This window comes from Felis catus, chromosome X (genome assembly GCF_018350175.1).
Source record: "Felis catus isolate Fca126 chromosome X, F.catus_Fca126_mat1.0, whole genome shotgun sequence".
Classification (NCBI taxonomy): Eukaryota; Metazoa; Chordata; class Mammalia; order Carnivora; family Felidae; genus Felis; species Felis catus.
In genome coordinates, this window is record NC_058386.1 from 13,139,228 (window position 1) to 13,158,117 (window position 18,890).

Below are 18,890 nucleotides of genomic sequence, written 5' to 3' on the forward strand. Positions count from 1 at the left end.
AATGCCCAGCCCCTTATGTATTTTCTAGGAAAAGGCAGATAAGATTGTGCTATCCACCACAGCCTCAATTTTCACTGCAGTTCAAGACAACCTGAACCATGTAGGAAGAGCACAGCGATGACCCCCCTAACGCCCCCCACCCCCGCTTCTTAGAGGTGTATTCTGGTTGTTCGATCCACTCTTACTTCCCGTATTGGGTTCTTCAGCCCAGGAAGAGTCTTTTAACGTAGTTTGTGTAGTTATTGGCATGTTTGGTTTTCAAGAAATGTTCCGCTATGAACCACTGAGAAAAGTCAAATGACCCACCTGAGAACAGGAAACCTGCCTTACTGCTTACTTGAGATGATCTTGACAGACACAAGACCACATCATATCTCCAAAAGAAAAATACAGTGGGCACAGGGGCTGCCTAAGGGTGTTAAATACTCCTCCAACGTAAAGGGAAGTGTGGAAATCCCTAACAGAGCAATATAAGAATATTATTTAAAAACATGGGGGTAGGGGCACCCGGGTGGCTCAGTTGGTAGAGCACATGACTCTTGATCTTGAGGTCTTGAGTCTGAGCCCCACGTTGGGGGTAGAGTTTACTTAAATACATACATACATAAAAATAATAAAATAATAAAAGCTGGGAGGTAAATATCAGGAGAACCAGCTGGAAGACTTGAGGGTGGCAGAGAGGGGGTAAGGATTACTGAATATTTTCATTATAGGCCTTTTGGAACGAGTTGGCTTCTAAAACTTTGTATGTAGTATTATTTTTAATGAAAACACAAATTTAAAGCCCAAACAGTGCAATCTATCATTTAGACCTTCCACTAGGGTGTTAGTTCACATTATCCCTGCTGTTTTCAGAAGCAGTAACTACAACCGTCTCCGAACATGATGGCACAGAAAGAAATCCCAAGGTACAGCAGCCACAGCGATCCTCTGATTAAAACACGCTAGCACAGAAACCAGAGGAGAAGGCACAGAAGACATTAGAGAAAAGACGGGGGTGCAGGTGGAAGTAGCTTTCCAATGGCGAACGATGCCCCGAACGGCAGTGAAAGGAGAAAAGCACAGCAAGAACTGACAGGGGAGTCGCCGTTGTCTCTGGGCTGGCTCAGAAGGCCACATCTGGGGATTCTCATCAGACACCCAGTCTTCTGATGGAAGCCAGGCACAAGCCAGTGGAATCCAAACACACCAAGGGGAAGGTTGGGGAGGGTAGAGAATACACCGCAGTTCTGGACAAGCCAGGCCCAACCAGCTGCCTTCAGTTACAGTCGCCTCCGATGAGCTCGAAAGTTGCCAGTAGGACTGCCTCTTGGGTTATAAGCAGCCTGATTCAGCAACAAAATTCGGGAAAACGTCTCTGTGCCTGGTATTTCCCTCCACAAAAAGCCTGAGAGACATCAGTTTCAAAACATATCCTTTATCGTGACTGGAGTAGTTAAAAAAAAAACAAACTCAAATATGCGTTAGTTTTAATCCCAACATTTCCAAAATACCCTACATTTGCATCTAAGAGGAAAATGCCTCTTCCACTGCAAAAGGACTGCCTTGGCCTGCTCTGACTTTGCCGAAATACTGGCTGTTGTCTGATCCCCACTACAGAGCTGTCCTTTCTTGGAACTGAGCCAGCCATATAGCATAAGAAAAATAAAAAAGGATCAATAAGTAACGAATATTGGTGGTGATAAAGCTTTAGATGTAAAAGTACCACATAAGGATAAATACAGCCCTGATTAACCTTTACCGACGTTTCCGCAGCCCACGATAAAAGTGTAATGGGTTCAAGACTGGGTTCATGCGTCCCAGATGCCTTAACAACAGAGTCTAGGGAAGTTATGGTCTCTTATCAAAGATGAAATTCCAGCATACGAAGTAGTACACACTGACTGACCCAACAGAGCCCTGGTTAGGTCAGTTTCCCTCACGTACGTCCCTTGCCTTTGGATATTTCATTTGGGGACGCTGAAGGAGCCTACTCTCCCAAGCCAGCTGTTTCCAGTCTCTCAGGCAACACAGTGATTTTTCTCAGACTTTCTACTATATTCCGCAAGTATTCTTTACAAGGATTTCCCCAACCCATTCCCTTCCTCCCGTCCATTAGTTTTTCCTGATCATTTTTTTTTTCAAGCCTGCTTCTGATTTCGATTCTTGATGACTCATGTTCAAGTTGTGCACAAAGTACGAACAAAGTGATGTTCAAATCTATACTCTTCTGCACGTGGCACTCAGGTCCCACCTCACTCGGGAACCCAGTCTGGCTAAGCTCTCCCAAAGCGTCCTAACCTGTGGTTTCTACCTTGGATGGACAGGTTCATTGCTGATGGCTCCTCTGCTCCCCTCCCCACCACTGCTCTACACCTATATCACCTCTTCATTACTTTTCCTAAAATGCCTTGCCCCCCCAATTCCACATGGGCCCATGCTTTCGGGCACCCTCCAGTTCTCCTTACTGACCCATGATTAACGCCATGTTATTATGCTAACCCTACCAAATAAATAATACGTGGCAAAAGAGACTTTGCAGACATGCGTATATTAAGCCTCTTGAGACGGCAAGGCTGTCCTGGATTATCTGGGTGGGTCCGATGTAACAACAGGGTCTTTATAAAAGAGAGGCAGGAGGGTCAGAATCAGAGAAGGAGATAGATGACAGTGGCGGTCAGAGAGAAAAGAGAGAGAGAGAGAGAGAGAGAGAGACTGGAAGACGCTACATTGCCGGCTATGAAGATGGAAGAAGGCACCATGAGCAGGCAACCTCTAGAAGCTGGAAAGGCAAAGAAACAGATCCTCCCCTAGAGTTTCCAGAAGGAATGGCAGCCCTGCCTGCCTACCCACTTTATACTTCTCCAGAACTGTAAGAAAACAACCTGTGGGGCTTTTGGGGGGGGGGGGGTGTTTTTTTTTAATTGTGTTGTTTTAAGCCACTAAGTTTGCGGTAATTTGTTACAGAAGCCATAGGATACTAATACGGTCCTTCGTTGTATACAACCTTGGCCTCCTCCATCATTTCCTTACCTGCCTCCTCTCATAGGCTAAAGGGTGGGCTCATCAAGCACAAGGACTGGAGCTTCTTCTCTGTCTCCAGCAGAGTCCAACACAGTGTCAGATTCCAACTGATGGCTCCACAGTGAAATCTCCCTGGATTTCTATCAGAAACGAGCAGAGCAGACGGAGGGGCTAGTGGGCAGCCTAAGAGCAACGGAAGGGTCTCGGTCCTGAGCCGCAGATGGATGGTTTCAGCATAGGGGAGGGGAGGAACAGTGCCCCGCTCTGAAGCAGGGCACCCCTGAGCCCAAGCACACCTCTTACCCAATGCAGGACTGTTACATTGCCCTGTCTGTCTCCCCAGCCTGCCTCGTCACCAGCAGCGGGACGATGGAATCCACCAGGGTGAAGGCACGGAGCAGTCCCATAAATACGTTTATATTTTCCAGTGTTTTCAACTCATTTTCCACCAGTAAAAGAAGGCCTGTGTTACTTCCATCAGAAAGAAAACATTCTTATACCTTCAGGTGTGAACATAACACATAAGTCCTGCCTCTGGGCCTCACGCTAACGTTGACCAGCTCTCCTCACAGAAGCCCTCCTCCTGAGGGGGGCAGGCAGCACGGCGGCTGAGGGGGCAGCCTCGGCCTGGGCCAGAATCCCAGCTCTAGTACTGCCCAGTGCTGCGACCTTTAGCTGGTCCTTGAACGTCTCTGGAGACTGCAGGTAACAGTGGTATCCAGTTCACGGGGGTGCTGTGAGGATTGATCAAGGTAAAGGGCCAGGGTCGGCCAAGGGCAGCACTCAGCCACAGGAAGGACCAGCCCTCGCTAAGCGTGGGCTATGTGATCAGGAGGCCTCTGTGACTTCAGCACAGGCGGGCCCCAAACCGGGGAGACGCAGGGCCCAAGCAAGGGTCGGAAGTGGAAAAGAACGTAAACTCTGCGGCAGTGCACCAAGTAGGCTGGCGAGGCAAAGCTGTGCTTTGCTGGTCAGACTCTTTTCAAAACCTCAGGATCAAAGACAACATGAACCCAGGATAGAACTGCCTGCCCATTTTGTTTTGCAGGGCCCGACACTGACTCTCCTCCCAGAGGTGCTTTTCGAGGCACTACCTGCTGTGGGCTTCGAGTCGAATAACACAGCTAAGGAAGCCTATGGTACAGGGGCTTTTAAAATAAGTTACTCTTGGCATCCCTAGGAAACACTTAAGTCTGTCCAAAGATCAAGCAATTGAATGGTGAGGTGATAAATAACCTTTGCCTCTCCATTTTTCCATTACCAATCTTGTGCCTTGTCATTTTTTCCCCTTCTCTAGTTTCAAAATGCACTCTTTTGAACACACCCTGTGTTTATCGCCCGTCTCCATGTATTTTTAGTTAATGTTTCATGAGAATATCTAGTGGCGGATTTCATGTTTCTCACTGCGGGTTTATCCTCACACTTGAGAACACAGGTAAAGAGAAACATAAGAGACGAGAGATGGGCCTGGCAGAGCGGAACAAGTGAACATTTCAGACCTATGGGTTGTTTTTCAAGTTCTGTTAGGGTTTACTACAAGCATAAGTTCTGACAACAAACAGCATTGGGCCTCGCTTATTATTTTTTTAAAGATTTTATTTTTAAGTAATCTCCACACCCAACGTGGGGCTCAAACCCATAACCCTGAGATCAAGAGTTGCATGCTCTACCGACTGAGCCAGCCAGGCATCCCAGCACTGGGCCTCTGTTAATCAGAAATCCTCCCTTGAAACTATAGGTGCGTAGCCTGAAAGACTGTTAACCAACACTGTTCCAAATGTCTCTCTTAGGGTTAATTTCATATGCACACACCCTATACATACAACATATGCCATGTGCTATACATAACATATATCTGTCATACAATATGCAGTTATTAAAATTATATAGTTGTATATCATATAGTTATTAAAATCATTTCTTTGATATGGACTCAAGAAATATGACAATCGCCACGTTGATTTTAGCTCACAGGTGGTAATTTAAGAAAACCGATGATTTAAGATGTTTTTACCACATTTGGAGAGATTTGAATTTGGCCTGTGATAATGGCATTGTGGTTGTGTAGAAGAATCTCCTTGTCCTTATGAGACAAGATTGCTGAAGTATTTAGAGGAGAAATCGGTCTGCAACTGATTCTCAAATGAATCTGGGCAAAAGGTAGGTTGGGTGTTCACTGACCACTCTTGCAACTTTTCTGTAGATTTGAAATTTTTTTTTAAGTTATTGGAAGAAAAAGATTTTTTTTTGCTGTGATTGTTCAACAAAAGCTGACTTCCTCCCAAGTAAAACAGAGCATAAGCATAAAAACACTAGAAATTCTCTAAAATCTTCATTAAAATGCATTGCCAAAATCAGAATATTTTTGCATAAAATCTTACAACTAAAACCAAAATGCTTATCTTTACTCCAAGAAGTGAGTTCATATATATTCAATACCAGTGGGTACCAAAGTCAAAGAATCTGTAATAAAAGCAAGAATAACATCTACAAGGACAGTGAAGGCACATGGAGTGATAAATGCTCAGGACTGCTGGGAAGTTCTTAAGAAACTATAAGATTTCACATTTGTTCTCCAAGGTAAATAAGGCCCTAGAAGTTTAGAACTGAAAAGTGTCAGAGAAAAATACAGTCCAATAGCTCAATGCTCAATTTATACATGATATAATGAAGGGTCAGAGAAAATTATACAAGTGTGGAAGTGTGCAAGTATTTAAAACCTGATGAGGACTCTTAAAGTCAATCTGAAACCCTGTATTGCGAGTTACAATCAGTATTAGATTAATGCCCTTTGGAAACGTCCTTGTTCTTTCATAGAACTCTTTCCAGTAGAAATAAATTTAGTCTCCAATTTTAAATCCTGGCAGTTCCACAAGTTTGAAGTATTTCCAACTGAATAAAAGTAAGTCAAGTATTTTCACAAGTTTTTAGAATGATTAACAAAATATATTGGGGGAAAAATAGTTATACACCTGAAACTAATGTAAAATTGTGTGTCAACTGTGCTTCGATTAAAAAAAAAAAAAACTTTGTATATATGGTAAGGAAAGGAGTAATGAGGAAAAAAAGCAGATATGAGACCAATAAATAATAGAAGAGTTGAAAAATGATCATGCGACTTGGTAACCTTGCTTTGCCAAATAAAACCACAAATTATTGTGTATCTTCTCTTTGTTTCTGAAGTCTGCTTCTCAGTGATACTTCTGTCCATTCATTCATTCAGTTGTTCAAGTATTTAAGGACCTAATCTGTACAAAACACCACAGGGACTTCCACAGCAATGCTGCAATTTCTTAGACTATATAGTATTGACCACCCACGATAGCATTTTTTTCTGCATATGAAGAAAGTTACTTTTTCGAGCCTAAATATGCAGCCAAATTGAAAAATATACAACTCTCCATAGTTAAGCTTTCCAAAATGTGAACACTCAGCAAATACAGTAATGCCACATTGGAGGGAAAATACAATGTAAGAGGGGAAAAAATCCCAGTTTACTCTTGGGACTCTGAACCATGAAGCAACTGTTAAGGTGGCCATTTATTGGATCTTGCCCTTAATTATGAGGTTCATGCAGTCTCAAGCTTGGGTTTCAAAAACCATTAATAATTACCCTTAAATGGCAAACAAAAGGAAAATTTCATAATCAGGGTGGTGAGTCCGTAAAGACTATAAAAGTCACGATCCTGCTCAACTCTTCGCACTCCTATTTGATTCTTCTAGCTGCCTTGCTGCTGGGCAACCAGGTAAGTGTGATTTTAGTACTTCCTGGAGCTCCTTCTGCTTCTTTTCAGAATGGTTGTCAAAGATACAGGTCAGGAGAGAAAGTGGGTTTGTGCCATCTAAAGATATTACCAGTAACTTAGAGGCTAAAAGCTGTGGTCAGGTTTCTTCAAGACCACAGCCTACAGAGCACAGACCAGGTACATAAAATGTGGAGAATGTCACAACTACTAATCAAAGTGTAAGGCTCCAGGGACTATCTCGTAACAGATGTACTCTAAGAATACACACTGAACATACTAAGATGATTATTTTTACTACACCAAGGAAAGAGCCCAAAGGCACTGAAGTGTTGGCAATCATCGGTATAAAACTCCAGCTCAGCTTTCTGGTGAGCTCATTCCTTTCCCGATTTACAGGACACCAAAATGAGTGCAAAAAAGTCTCCTGAAGAACTGAAGAGCATTTTTGCAAAATACGCAGCCAAAGAAGGTGATCCAGACCAGCTGTCGAAGGAGGAGTTGAAGCTATTGATTCAGACTGAATTCCCCAGTTTGCTGAAAGTGAGTGCACAACCACAGAGCCCACGAACGGGGACTCTGATGGTGACAAGGGAGGACAGGGGAGGGGAGAGGCTGAGGAATGCAATACCCATCTGAGCTGGGTCTAGGCCAGAGCACACAGCAGACAAGGTGCGGGCATCTGTTGAGCAAGGACACTTGAATGTGTTTCCCTCCCTGATGGCAGACCACATTTCAGAAGGCAAGTACCTGGAAAGTAGGTTCCAAGCCTTCTATGCCCCACAGCCTGGCACAGAACTCTCCATGACCAGCCAGAGTAAAAGGAAGCAATGATCTCATTTTCATGAAGTTAGACCTACAGGACCCACATGTCACCCTGGGTTCAGCACCTCTGTGCCAGGCTTCAGGAAAACAAAGAGGTCTGCAAAAACATCATTGGTTGGCCTTGGACGTGCTTCATTGTTATAGGTAGGATCTGTCAAGAAGACCAATGCTTATTTGGCAATCTGAAAAGAAAACCCACTTTGCGCTGACAAATTGCCATCTGGCGACACCCATTTATATTTCAAAAGCATTTAAATTTGTGTTAATTTGTGTTAAGCACCTAAATCTGTGTTAATGAGGCAGCCATGCATTGCTAAACAACTTCCAGGAAGGGATTAAATCTCTTTAGCCCTACAGTTTCTTGTCAAAACTGTTGCAGAGTTGTCAAAATCAAAGTGCATCTTGGGGCAATAAAGAAGAGAGGCAGGCTGATTCTCATTGCTCCAAAATACTTTCTTTCCTTCGCAACTAAAAGGGATCTTCAAAATGGAAGCACAACTGTTTCATGTGACTTGGTTACTATTTAGCTGTAACTTCAGAAGAAACCATTTGCTGCCCAGATTTTGTCCCTTCTGCCAGTATGACGTGTGAGAAGGTTCTCACTGTAGTTGCTGAGGTTTCTGTTTTTAGTACTAAAGAGTGGCTGAATTCAATGACCTTATAATCCAATCTTGCCTCATTTTCTTACAGTTAAAATATAAAGTAACTTTCAGAAACAGTTAAAAGTGTTAGCAGAAAAGGGGATTTTTTTTTAAACTTTCTGGATTTTTATTTTATTTATTTATTTTTAAGTAGGCTCTACGCCCAACGCAGGCCTTGAATTCACAACCCTGAGATCCAGAGTCAGATGCTCTACCAAGTCAGCCAGGTGCCCCAGTAAAGGAGACTTTTTAATTAAAAATTAAAACAGGGGCGCTTGGGTGGCCCAGCTGGTTAAGCGTCCGACTTCAGCTCAGGCCATGATCTCATCATGGTTCATGGGTTCGAGCCCCATGTCGGGCCCCGTGCTGACAGCTCAGAGCCTGGAGGCTGCTTCAGATTCTCTGTCTCCGTCTTTCTCCAACTCCCCTTCTCAAGATCTCTCTCTCTCAAAAATAAAAATAAACCTTAAAAAAATAAAACAAAGGTCTTTGAGAAAGATTAAAATCTTTTTTCTAATGTTTATTTATTTATTTATTTATTTTTTTAATTTTTTTTTTTTCAACATTTATTTTTGGGACAGAGAGAGACAGAGCATGAACGGGGGAGGGGCAGAGAGAGAGGGAGACACAGAAACGGAGACAGGCTCCAGGCTCTGAGCCATCAGCCCAGAGCCCGACGCGGGGCTCGAACTCACGGACCATGAGATCGTGACCTGGCTGAAGTCGGACGCTTAACCGACTGCGCCACCCAGGCGCCCCTAATGTTTATTTATTTTTGAGAGAGAGAGAGAGAGAGAGAGAGCGGGGGAGGAGCAGAGAGAAAGGGAGACATAGAATCTGAAGCAGGCTCCAGGCTCCTAGCTGTCAGCAACGAGCCCAATGCCCACCTTGAACTCACGAACCCGGAGATTATGAACTTCGAAATCATGGCGTGAGCTGAAGGCAGATGTTCAACTGACTGAGCCACACAGGCGCCCTGAGAAAGACTAAATTCTAAAAAACACTCTGAAGTTTTTCCAAAAGGAAGAAAAATTGTAATAGGAAGGAATAATAAAAGAAAAATAATAATCAGGAAAGCCTAGGCAACCTACTCAAATAAGTGGTTTTAAAAGTTAAGACTGAGGAGGGAGATGCCCAGGTGGCTCAGTCGGTTGAGTGTCCACCTTCAGCTCAGGTCATGATCTCACGGTTTGCGAGTTCAAGCCCTGTGTCAGGCTCTCTGCTGTCAGCACAGAGACTGTTTTGGGTTCTCTGTCCCCCTCTCTGCTTCTGCCCCACTCGCTCACTCTCTCTCTCTCAAAAATGAATAAACATTTATAAAAAAATAAAAGGTAAGAGCAGGGGATTTTTCTATATTTTCCTATGGTTTATGTTTTTACTACAAAAAGCACATGACTTACAATTTTGATAAAGGTAGGAATCTGCTTACCAAGTCATGTACCTGATTATATTTTCATAACGATTACTAAGGTTTTCCAAGCTACAGTCTTTCCATCATCACCTTGCATGGTTTAGAATCTAGCAAATGCCTCAGGAAAAGTGTTTGGTATTTATACAACAAATGCTGAGTAACTTAGTTTAGTCTTCTGATGGCAGCAAAGTTCCAAATGTCTAAAGGAATCTTAGGGGTTAAAACATATTTTGATGTGGCGATCAGTTGTACAACAATGTCAACATACTTAAGAGTAGTGAACTGTTCACTTAAAAATAGTTAAGATAGGGGGGCGGCTGGGTGGCTCAGTCAGTTAAGCATCTGACTTCAGCTCAGGTCATGATCTCACGGTTCATGGGTTCAAGCCCTGCATCGGGCTCTCTGCTGACAGCTCGGAGCCTGGAGCCTGCTTCCGATTCTGTGTCTCCCTCTCTCTCTGCCCCTCCCCTGCTCACATTCGGTCTCTCTCTCTCTAAAATAAATAAACATTTAAAAATTAAAAAAAAAAAAAAGTTAAGATAGGGGTGCCTGGGTGGCTTAGTTGGTTAAGAGTCCAATTCTTGATTTCAGCTCAGGTCATGATCTCACGGTCCGTGAGCTCAAGCACCACGTCAGGCTCTGTGCTGACAGCTCAGAACCAGAACCTGGAGCCTGCTCTGGATTCTGTGTCTCCCTCTCTTTTTCTCTGCTCCTACCCTGCTGGTGCTCTCTCTCTCAAAAATAAATAAACATTAAAAAAAAATAGTTAAGATGGTAAATGTTGTGTGTTTTTTACCACAATTTAAAAAAAATTGAGGGGGCGGGGGTCGCCTGGGTGGCTGAGTCGGTTAAGCGCCTGACTTTGGTTCAGGTCATGATCTCACAATTCATGAGTCCAAGGCCTGTGTCGGACTCTCTGCTGTCAGCACAGAGCCCTCTTCAGATCTTCTGTCCCTCTCTCTCTCTCTGCCTCTTCCCTGTGTGCATCTATCCATTCTCTCTCTTTCTCTGTCTCTCTCTCTCCCTCTAAAATAAACATAAAAATATTTTTTTGAAGCTGATTTATAAACTAAACTGTTATTTCAATGAGTTTCCTTGGTACTATTTTGCCACAGATAAACTCCTACCTGAAAGGCAGAAATATAATGGCCTTAAGATTTGAGTTTTAGGGCAGAGACAAAAATTAAGTCTTCATAAGACACTTCAGAGTCAGGGGGCACCAGGGTGGCTCAGTCGGTTGAGCTTCTGCCTTCAGCCCAGGTCATGATCTCACAGTTTGTGGGCTTGAGCCCCGCATCGGGTTCTGTGCTGACAGCTCAGAGCCAGGAACCTGCTTTGGATTCTGTGTCTCCCTCTCTCTGCCCCTCCCCCGCTCACACTCTGTCCCTCTCTCTCTCTCAAAAATAAACGAATATTTTTAAAACATTAAAAAAAAAGAAGACACTACAAAGCCAGTAGTCAAAAAGGAGTCAGGCTTAACATGATCTCTTGTAACATCTCAAGCAGTGGTTCTCCAAACGTATGGGTCCTGGACCAGCAGCATCAATATCACCTGGGAGCCTGTTGGAAATACAGATTCTCAGGCCCCACCCCAGGCCTAGTGAATCAGAAATTCTGGGAGTGGGAACTTGTCCATCTGTGTTTACTAAGGTCAGCAAGCCCATCTGGCGACTCTGATGCACGCCAAAGTGCGAGAACCACTGCTCCAGTCAACCTGCACAGCGTAGAGGTGGGCCGCAGCCCAGGGCTTGGGAAAAACTGGTGTGATTCGTAGTTAAGGGGTTAAGCTCTAGGGTCAATGTTTGAGCCTCAAGCCCTCTCTTTATTTACAAGCTGTAGAACAGGTCAGCAACTGTCTCAGAGCGCCAGTTTCCTCATCTGTAAAGTGGATCTCCTCCAGGGGGCGGTTGGGGAGCACTTAACAAGCTACAGAAAGACTCGGCACAGTGCTGCCTAGGTTATATGCTGGCCCAGCCCTGGGAGCCAGACACAGAACTAGCTCCCAGGAAAACTTGGGGCACAAACCCTCCAGTGTTTGTGGGCCGTGGGCTCCTTGGCAGTCCAGTGAAGCCGCAGATTCCTTCTCAAAGGAATGTTTTTAGAGGCATAAAGAAAAATAGATCGCACAGAAAACCAATTACAGTTGATCCTTGTACAACATGGGTACAAACTGCGAGGATTTTTTACAGTACAGTACTATAAATGTATTTTTTCTCCCTTGTGACTTCCTTAATAACACTTTTCTTTTCTCTAGCTTCCTTTATTGTAAGATACAGTATTTAATACATGTAACATACAAAATATGTGTTAATCAACTGTATATGTTATCAGTAAGGATTCCAGTCAACAGTAGGCTATTAGTAATTCAGTCTTGCGGGGAGGCAAAAGGTATCCTCAGATTTTCGACTGTGTGGGGGGTTGGTGCCCCAACCCCTGCATTGTTCAAGGGTCAACTGTATATTAAAATGCACATTATCAATATTAAAATAATAAATGTGTGATATGGGAAAAAAAATAAAAAGATAGCCAGTTCGGTGACAGGGAGCATGACTGCAGCTAAAGTTGGTCTTTCCACCTCCAACCATGTAATTGAAACTTTAGCTGCCTTCTTGGGACACAGACCCAGTGTCTCTCATTTCAGAAAATGTGTAGCAGTAACTGATTTATTTTCTCTCCTCTCCCTATCCCATCCTTCTTGTCTAAAACCAGGGCCCCAGCACCCTAGATGACCTGTTTCAAGAACTGGACAAGAATGGAGATGGAGAAGTTAGTTTTGAAGAATTCCAGGTGTTAGTCAAGAAGATATCCCAGTGAAGGAAAAAAAAAACAAGACAATGTATCATTCCAAAAGAAGAGCGCCTGGGATGTGGCCCTATTCTATATGGAATCACTAATGTCTCTGGTTAATTCTTTGCAATTATAACGGTTTGGCTGTGAAGGCCAATTACTGTTAATAAAGTAATTCTTAGACATGTCTCTCCTTGTCAAGTACTGACCCCCATGGCTTAATAGATTTGAAATAACCTTAGTCTAATGCATATAATTATATAGATTTTTTTTTAAAGGCTGAGAAGTGTTCCACGATCTTCACGAAGACTACAAACATGGCATCGGAGGCTTGGAAAGAACTCTGACGTGCCAAACCAGGGCCCTTACTCCAGTCTTCCACCAGAATAACCCTTTTCCTGCTCTCCCTCCCCAGCCACTCAGGGCTCACATCATTTCCAGTTCCAGCCCCTATTTCACTCTAGTCAATAGCTGGTGAGGAGCACACTTCAAAAAACACATACTTGTCTTAAAGTCACCTCTGGCGCTTGCTGTGGTTTTTGAATCAATGACCGTCTCCGGGAGCAGAAGCATTACAGGACCAAGAGTCAGTTCTGCTCCATCACCGAGGGGGTGGCCTTGGTTCTGGTATGTAATGTGTAAAATAAAAGGCACAGGAAGACAGAGGGCCCTCCCAGCTCTGGCATCCCGTGCTGCCGGGACTCTCAGGATCTGAGAAACAGCTGGGGGGAAGGCGGTGGAGGTGGGGGGGGGGGGGAGTGTTGCTGGGGAATTTAACCAAAGAAAAGAAAAATGACTTCTAACCCTACCAAGAAACAAGGCAGATTTTTATACACAGTGAGGAAATGTTTAAATACAATTTGTATCATTCTAATTCAATACAAGAGCACTCTCATTGCACCAAAAACTTCAAACATTTCTAATGACTAATTATATTCCACTGCAGGGAGACCCCATAATAGTCTCACCTATTTCCCCATTGTGGGGCACTTCGACTGTTGTCATTTCTGATTCTTCTAAACAATGCTATACTAATGAGTAACTGTTCATACCTCTGTCAACACACCATATTTCCCTCCTTAGGAGAATTTCTGAGAAGTAAATGTCTGAGTCACAGCGTATGAATATTTTTATGGTTTGTGAAATAGACCACTTAATTGATTTTCCAAAAGGTTCTATTGATTCGGAAATCTACAAACAGGTAGGAGAACGCCAGCTTCAATCTCCAGACAGCATTAGTTGGTCTCATTTTAACAACTTCATTAGTCACCATAGTGCACATCTTCTACTCATTTCTAGTTTTCATAGGGATCCCCATTGACTTTACTGCTGGATATGGGTTTGTAAAAGATAATCTTTCTCTTGTTTAAGAAGTCCCCTTCTCAGGACGCCTGGGTGGCTCAGTAGGTTAAGCATCCGACTCTTGATCTCAGCTCAGCTCTTGCTTGATCTCAGGATTTGAGTTCAAGCCCCACATTGGGCTCTGTGCTGGGCATGAAGCCTACTTAAAAAAAAAAAAAGTCCCCTTCTCTTCCTAGTTTGTTAAGAGATTGTGAGCAGGAAGGTTTGGGTTCTATAGATTGCCTACCGAGCATCTATGGACACATGGGGGTTCTCTGTTTTGTCTGATCAATATAATACATTAACCAATTCAACCCCCAGGTTAAACACGCTCAATTATTCTGTAATACTGTTAAATTGGGCACTCTCGTATTTTCAGATTTTCACATCTTTATTAATAGCCAACATTAGTCTATAGTTCGGGGTTTTATTTTTTGTTAGCGGTGCTTTGTTGACTTCTAATATCAAGGTCATGCCAGCTTCCCATTTTAGCCTGAATTCTGGCTCTCAATCTGTCCCTCACAGAATAAATGTACATAATCTCTTTCAACTCCAACATCTATAAAGCAACTACTACGGACAGGACATTACACAAGATGCCAGAGAAATAAACTTCTAGCCCTCTGAGATCCTAAGTCCATAAGTCTGGGATCAGGTCAGGGAAAGGCTTAATCGAGAAAGTAGTATTTCCAGCTGGAATTTGCAGGAAGAGCCTTGAGGGGAAGCTGCAGGGAAGTGGCAGCACTGGGCTTCAAAAAGAGAGAAAACACCCCAAGGAAACACATCATGTGCAAGTTCAAGGTAGTTTCAGAAACACACATACTACATTTTGGGTGCAAAGCCAGCTATGAGGAATTAGAGGGCACGAGGGCTTTAGATCATGAGAGTCCTTGGTTGCCATGATAAACCAAGGTCAGAAGAAAGGGAGAGGAAGGGTGTAGGAGGCATAAAGTGATGTGAATGTGCTTTAGGAAGATGAAGTGGCAGCAACAAAGAGGTTGCAAGGGGTGGGGGGGTGTCAGCAGGGTGGAAGCCGGGGCTGGGCAGGAGGCCTCCAGGGCAGATGGGGCAAGCTGGGAAGGCCTCCCGGTGGCAATGCACAGGAAACGCAAGGTAGAGATACCTTCTCTACCTGGCTAAGATTTACTGACTTGGACAAATTAGTCTGACAGTCTTCAAAAGGATGAAAAAGCATGAAGGGTTGTATGTAGCATGGGTGTACATGTCTATTTCATTGGCTTCGTTGGCCCGGTTTCCAACAGTGAGCTCATCTCCCACATCCAACAGGATTCACCTGAATTTCCTCTTTTTTTTTTTTAATATTTAATTATTTTTGGGAGACAGAGAGACAAAGTGCAAGCAGGGGAGGGGCAGAGAGAGAGGGAGACACAGAATCGGAAGCAGGTTCCAGGCCCTGAGCTGTCAGCACAGAGCCCTATGCGGGGCTTGAACCCATGAAGCACGGGATCATAACCTGGGCCAAAGTCAGATGCCTAACCAACTGAGCCACCCAGGTGTCCCTGAATTTCCTCTTGAATCAACAGTACCAGCTTGTCAACAAAACATCAACCTTCACTAGACTGTAGGCTCCACCAGGGCAAGGATTTTATCTGTTCTTTCACTGAGGTATCCCCAAGTCTAGCTCAGAGCCTGGCATGTGGGACAGGTTCAATAGCTATTTGTTGAATGAATGATTCCTGAGTATCTAGTCACTAAATCTCATTGATTCATTCCATAAAGCTGCTCTGCCAGCCAGACCTTTCTACTCTAACTCCTGCTCCAACCCAGCTCCTTGGATCGCAGACTGAGGCTGCCTTAACATTCAACCAGGTACTGTGTCTGGAGTCTTCTCTCCCCTCTCATATCTCTGTCTGTCTGTCTGTCTGTCTCTCTCTCTCTCTCTCAACAGTTGAATCTTTCTCAAGCACTCGTTCTATTGGAAAGCCTTCAGCTACGAGTACGGTATTTGCATACTATGTCAAAGTTGACAGGTATTATCTTACTGGTTCCCTATTGCCTTCAGGATTAATTTTGACACTGATACTCAAGGACTCCCACAAATCCACACCAATTTCCCCTATTTCCCACCACTTCCCTATGGGAGCCATATGCTTCAGCCAACCCACTCGGTATTTTATAGGCAAATCTTGGACATTCCGGCCTAGCCTAACCTTCCCTCCTCTCTATAAAGTCTCCAAGCCTTTGACAACCATCTCTTCTTACTATAACCCACAGTATTTTTCCCCTGACTCTGAATTCTTAAGTATCTAAGGTCTACCTGTGCTGTGCAATACTGTAACAATTAGATCACATGGCCACAGACATTTAAATCAATTAAAATTCAATGAAGTTTAAAGTTCAGTTCCTGGGCCACACTAGCAACATTTCAAGTGCTCCATAGCCCCACGTGGCTAGTGGCCATCTATCATATTGGATGGCACAAACCCAGAGCATTCTACCATGGCAGAAAGTTCTAGTCGACAGCATTTGCTAGCATTAACTCACACACTGCCCGTATGTTTGGTTATCTGCTTCGCCAGTCTATGTCTTGAAGCCCCAGCTAAGCTTGCAATACACTATATTTGGGACTGCACTTCAGCGGACAAGCTCCAAATGCACAACGACTTTTTTTCTTTTTAATAATCTCTTTCCACTAGCATCCAGTTATTTCTACTGCAGAAAAATCTTTTAAGTGGTTGAAATACTTATTCCTAAAGCATTTCCCATTGAGCTCAACGTACAAAAGCTCTCAAACGCATTAGCTTTGAAGTACTCATTTAGCCATTTATTGTTAAAATTATAGACCAACCTGGTGATTCACAAATGGGGGCTCATTCCAAGCACCCACACTGTCTCCTTTCAGGAAATAGGCCCGAGTATGGGGGAGGGTCGGGTGAAGAAGATGCCCTTGCCATTCATTGGACGGCAGCCATCATGCCTAGAAGAATTTTTCTTTCCCAATAGAAAGCAGTTTCTATGGCTAACAGCCTAATATCAACTCTGAACCTACTGCCCCCACAGAGACAGGATTAAATGACTATTAGGCTATCAGACTGGTCCATAAAGGGCTATTTTACCCACAGTATAGCTGCCTTCTTGACAGCTGCTTTGATGGCAAGAAAAGTTCGTTTAGCCCAAACTAAGCTCCAAATGACTTCTGTAAGGCGATTTTGTTAGCTGGGAGACACTCACTCAGTGTTCTAAATGCCAAGCAGTCTTCGAAGTAATAAAAAGTGGCCTGAAAGGTTTCTCTCGGTGGCTGGCTGGATTTTTTTTTTTTAATGTTTCTTAATTTGCTTTCCATGTAAAGTTGTTGAAAAATAACATGGAAGAAAAAAAAAAAATCTCGAACAGGGCTTCATCTAGAGGTAGGAAAATGTGACGCATTAATTATGCTTAATGTACAACACAAACGACCCTTCACCTGAATCGACTTTTAATTATGTGTAACTATTCCACAGATCCACTGTGTCAGATGTGAAATTCATTTCGACTTTGAAAATCCTTGGATCAAACAAGGGTAAAAGAAGTCCTATACATGATAACTAAAGTTGAAATATATCAGACACCACAATCGCAAATGTCCATTTGCATCTGCTTCAAATGCTTCCAATTTCTCCCTTTCCCTTACCAATACCATTGTCCAGGTGTACATGTGTTCACTGATACGTTCGAAGGTGGAACATGGATTTGTTTTCAGAATGTTACATCTTCTGTAAATTCAGGTTTGTTTTAGTTACTATTTTCAATAAACAGAAAAGAAATGCTAAAACGTAAGCATATCCACATACCTAAATATTGGAATGAGATCCTTCTTCCCATATATGTCTCAAAAACCAAAAATATTCTAAATAGAAAAAGTACACAATGCCATGAACTGGAGAGATCCGAAGCCAAATTCAAGGTCAAGGGTGTCAGCAAGCAGCCAAAAATCAGACTTGCTATAGAATCCTAAATATTCTGCAAATTCACATAGCCTTCGGGCTTACCTTGTAGATTAAGCAGAGAGATGACACAATAAAATAAATTTTATCCGCTCTCTCCTGGTACTCTCAGAGTCTACCTTCGTTCTTAGAGAAAAATCTACTTCTCCTTTTATGTGTGTAACAGATACCTCCTCTTAAATATCTCTCCTGGGTGCCAGTGTCTCTACTAGGTAAGAGACATTTACATGCATAAGGGAAATCTCCATCTGCAAGGGTGTCTTCCACTCCACACCAGGAAGAGGACGACTAAATCTCCAGAAACTCATATGAATGGAGAAAGCATGGATTTAAATCTGCATAACAATCATGCTCTTGTTTACTGTGTTTTTCTGGGTAACCCCCCATTACCGGCTTCCCACTCCCAACATCTGTCTTTAGCTGGACAAGTTATTTAATATGATGGCTTGGGCCATTTGGGGGAGTTACTCAGTTTTCCTGGGTCTCTCCCATGTATACAGGAAGCATACATGTTCTGAAGCTTTCTTTGCTTTTGTCCTGTTAATCTTTTATTACAGGGAGGCCTCAGCCAAGAACCTAGAAGGGAGGAGTAAAAGTTATTTTTCCTCCTCCACACCTATGAAACAGATTTTAGCAGCAAATACACCCGAGAGGAGGCTCCTGGCTTCCAAATTATTTACTTTTTCAGCCAGAAGGGCCAGAATGACCATTACCCACTGTAAGTCATTGTTATTTGCTCAAGTTTAAGTGATTTCCCCAGGCTTCCTGGTGTCTGCCGCCTGGTGATTCTATTACCCTAGCCTTTTTCTTTAATAGGACTTCTCACCATCATCACAAATGCTGGCTCTTAAGGCTATTTTTCTCCAACAAACTGATTGCTGGCCATAAAGATGTTCAGTAGCAATTAGGTTTTATTGTTCCCATCTCACTTATGAGTATAGAAGCTATCAAAATGCAAAATGCACAGATCGTCAGACTTAGTAATTCTCTTTCCAGGAATTCATCCCATAGAAGTGTGCATGTGTGGTGCAAGGACGTATGTACACGGATCCTAATTTGCGATATGATTTAGGGTAGCAAAATAATGGACACAACCTAAATATTCATCAATATGAAACTGGTTAAATAAAAGACGCATACAGCATGGCAAGCATGTGGAAGTTCCCTGTGCACTGATGTGGAGTGATCAGTACAA

At 43.3% G+C, this 18,890-nt stretch overlaps 2 protein-coding genes across 6 annotated transcripts in view; one reads left to right on the forward strand and one right to left on the reverse strand.

Moving 5' to 3' along the window:
- CTPS2 (CTP synthase 2) overlaps nt 1–18,890 on the reverse strand; it is a 103,809-nt gene that overhangs the window by 38,602 nt on the left and 46,317 nt on the right. The gene's annotated exons all lie outside the window — the stretch shown is intronic.
- On the forward strand, nt 7,149–12,510 carry S100G (S100 calcium binding protein G). The gene is made up of 2 exons (XM_045050323.1): nt 7,149–7,289; nt 12,333–12,510. Exons 1-2 carry the CDS (start codon nt 7,155–7,157, stop codon nt 12,435–12,437), a joined length of 240 nt encoding a protein of 79 aa, XP_044906258.1. The 5' UTR covers nt 7,149–7,154; the 3' UTR covers nt 12,438–12,510.

Excerpts from the sequence above, each read along its gene's own strand:
- S100G (XM_045050323.1), top strand. The coding sequence starts at position 7,155 with ATGAGTGCAAAAAAGTCTCCTGAAGAACTGAAGAGCATTTTTGCAAAA. Across the intron at positions 7,290-12,332 it reads AATTCCCCAGTTTGCTGAAA|GGCCCCAGCACCCTAGATGA; the intron begins GTGAGTGCACAA and ends GTCTAAAACCAG.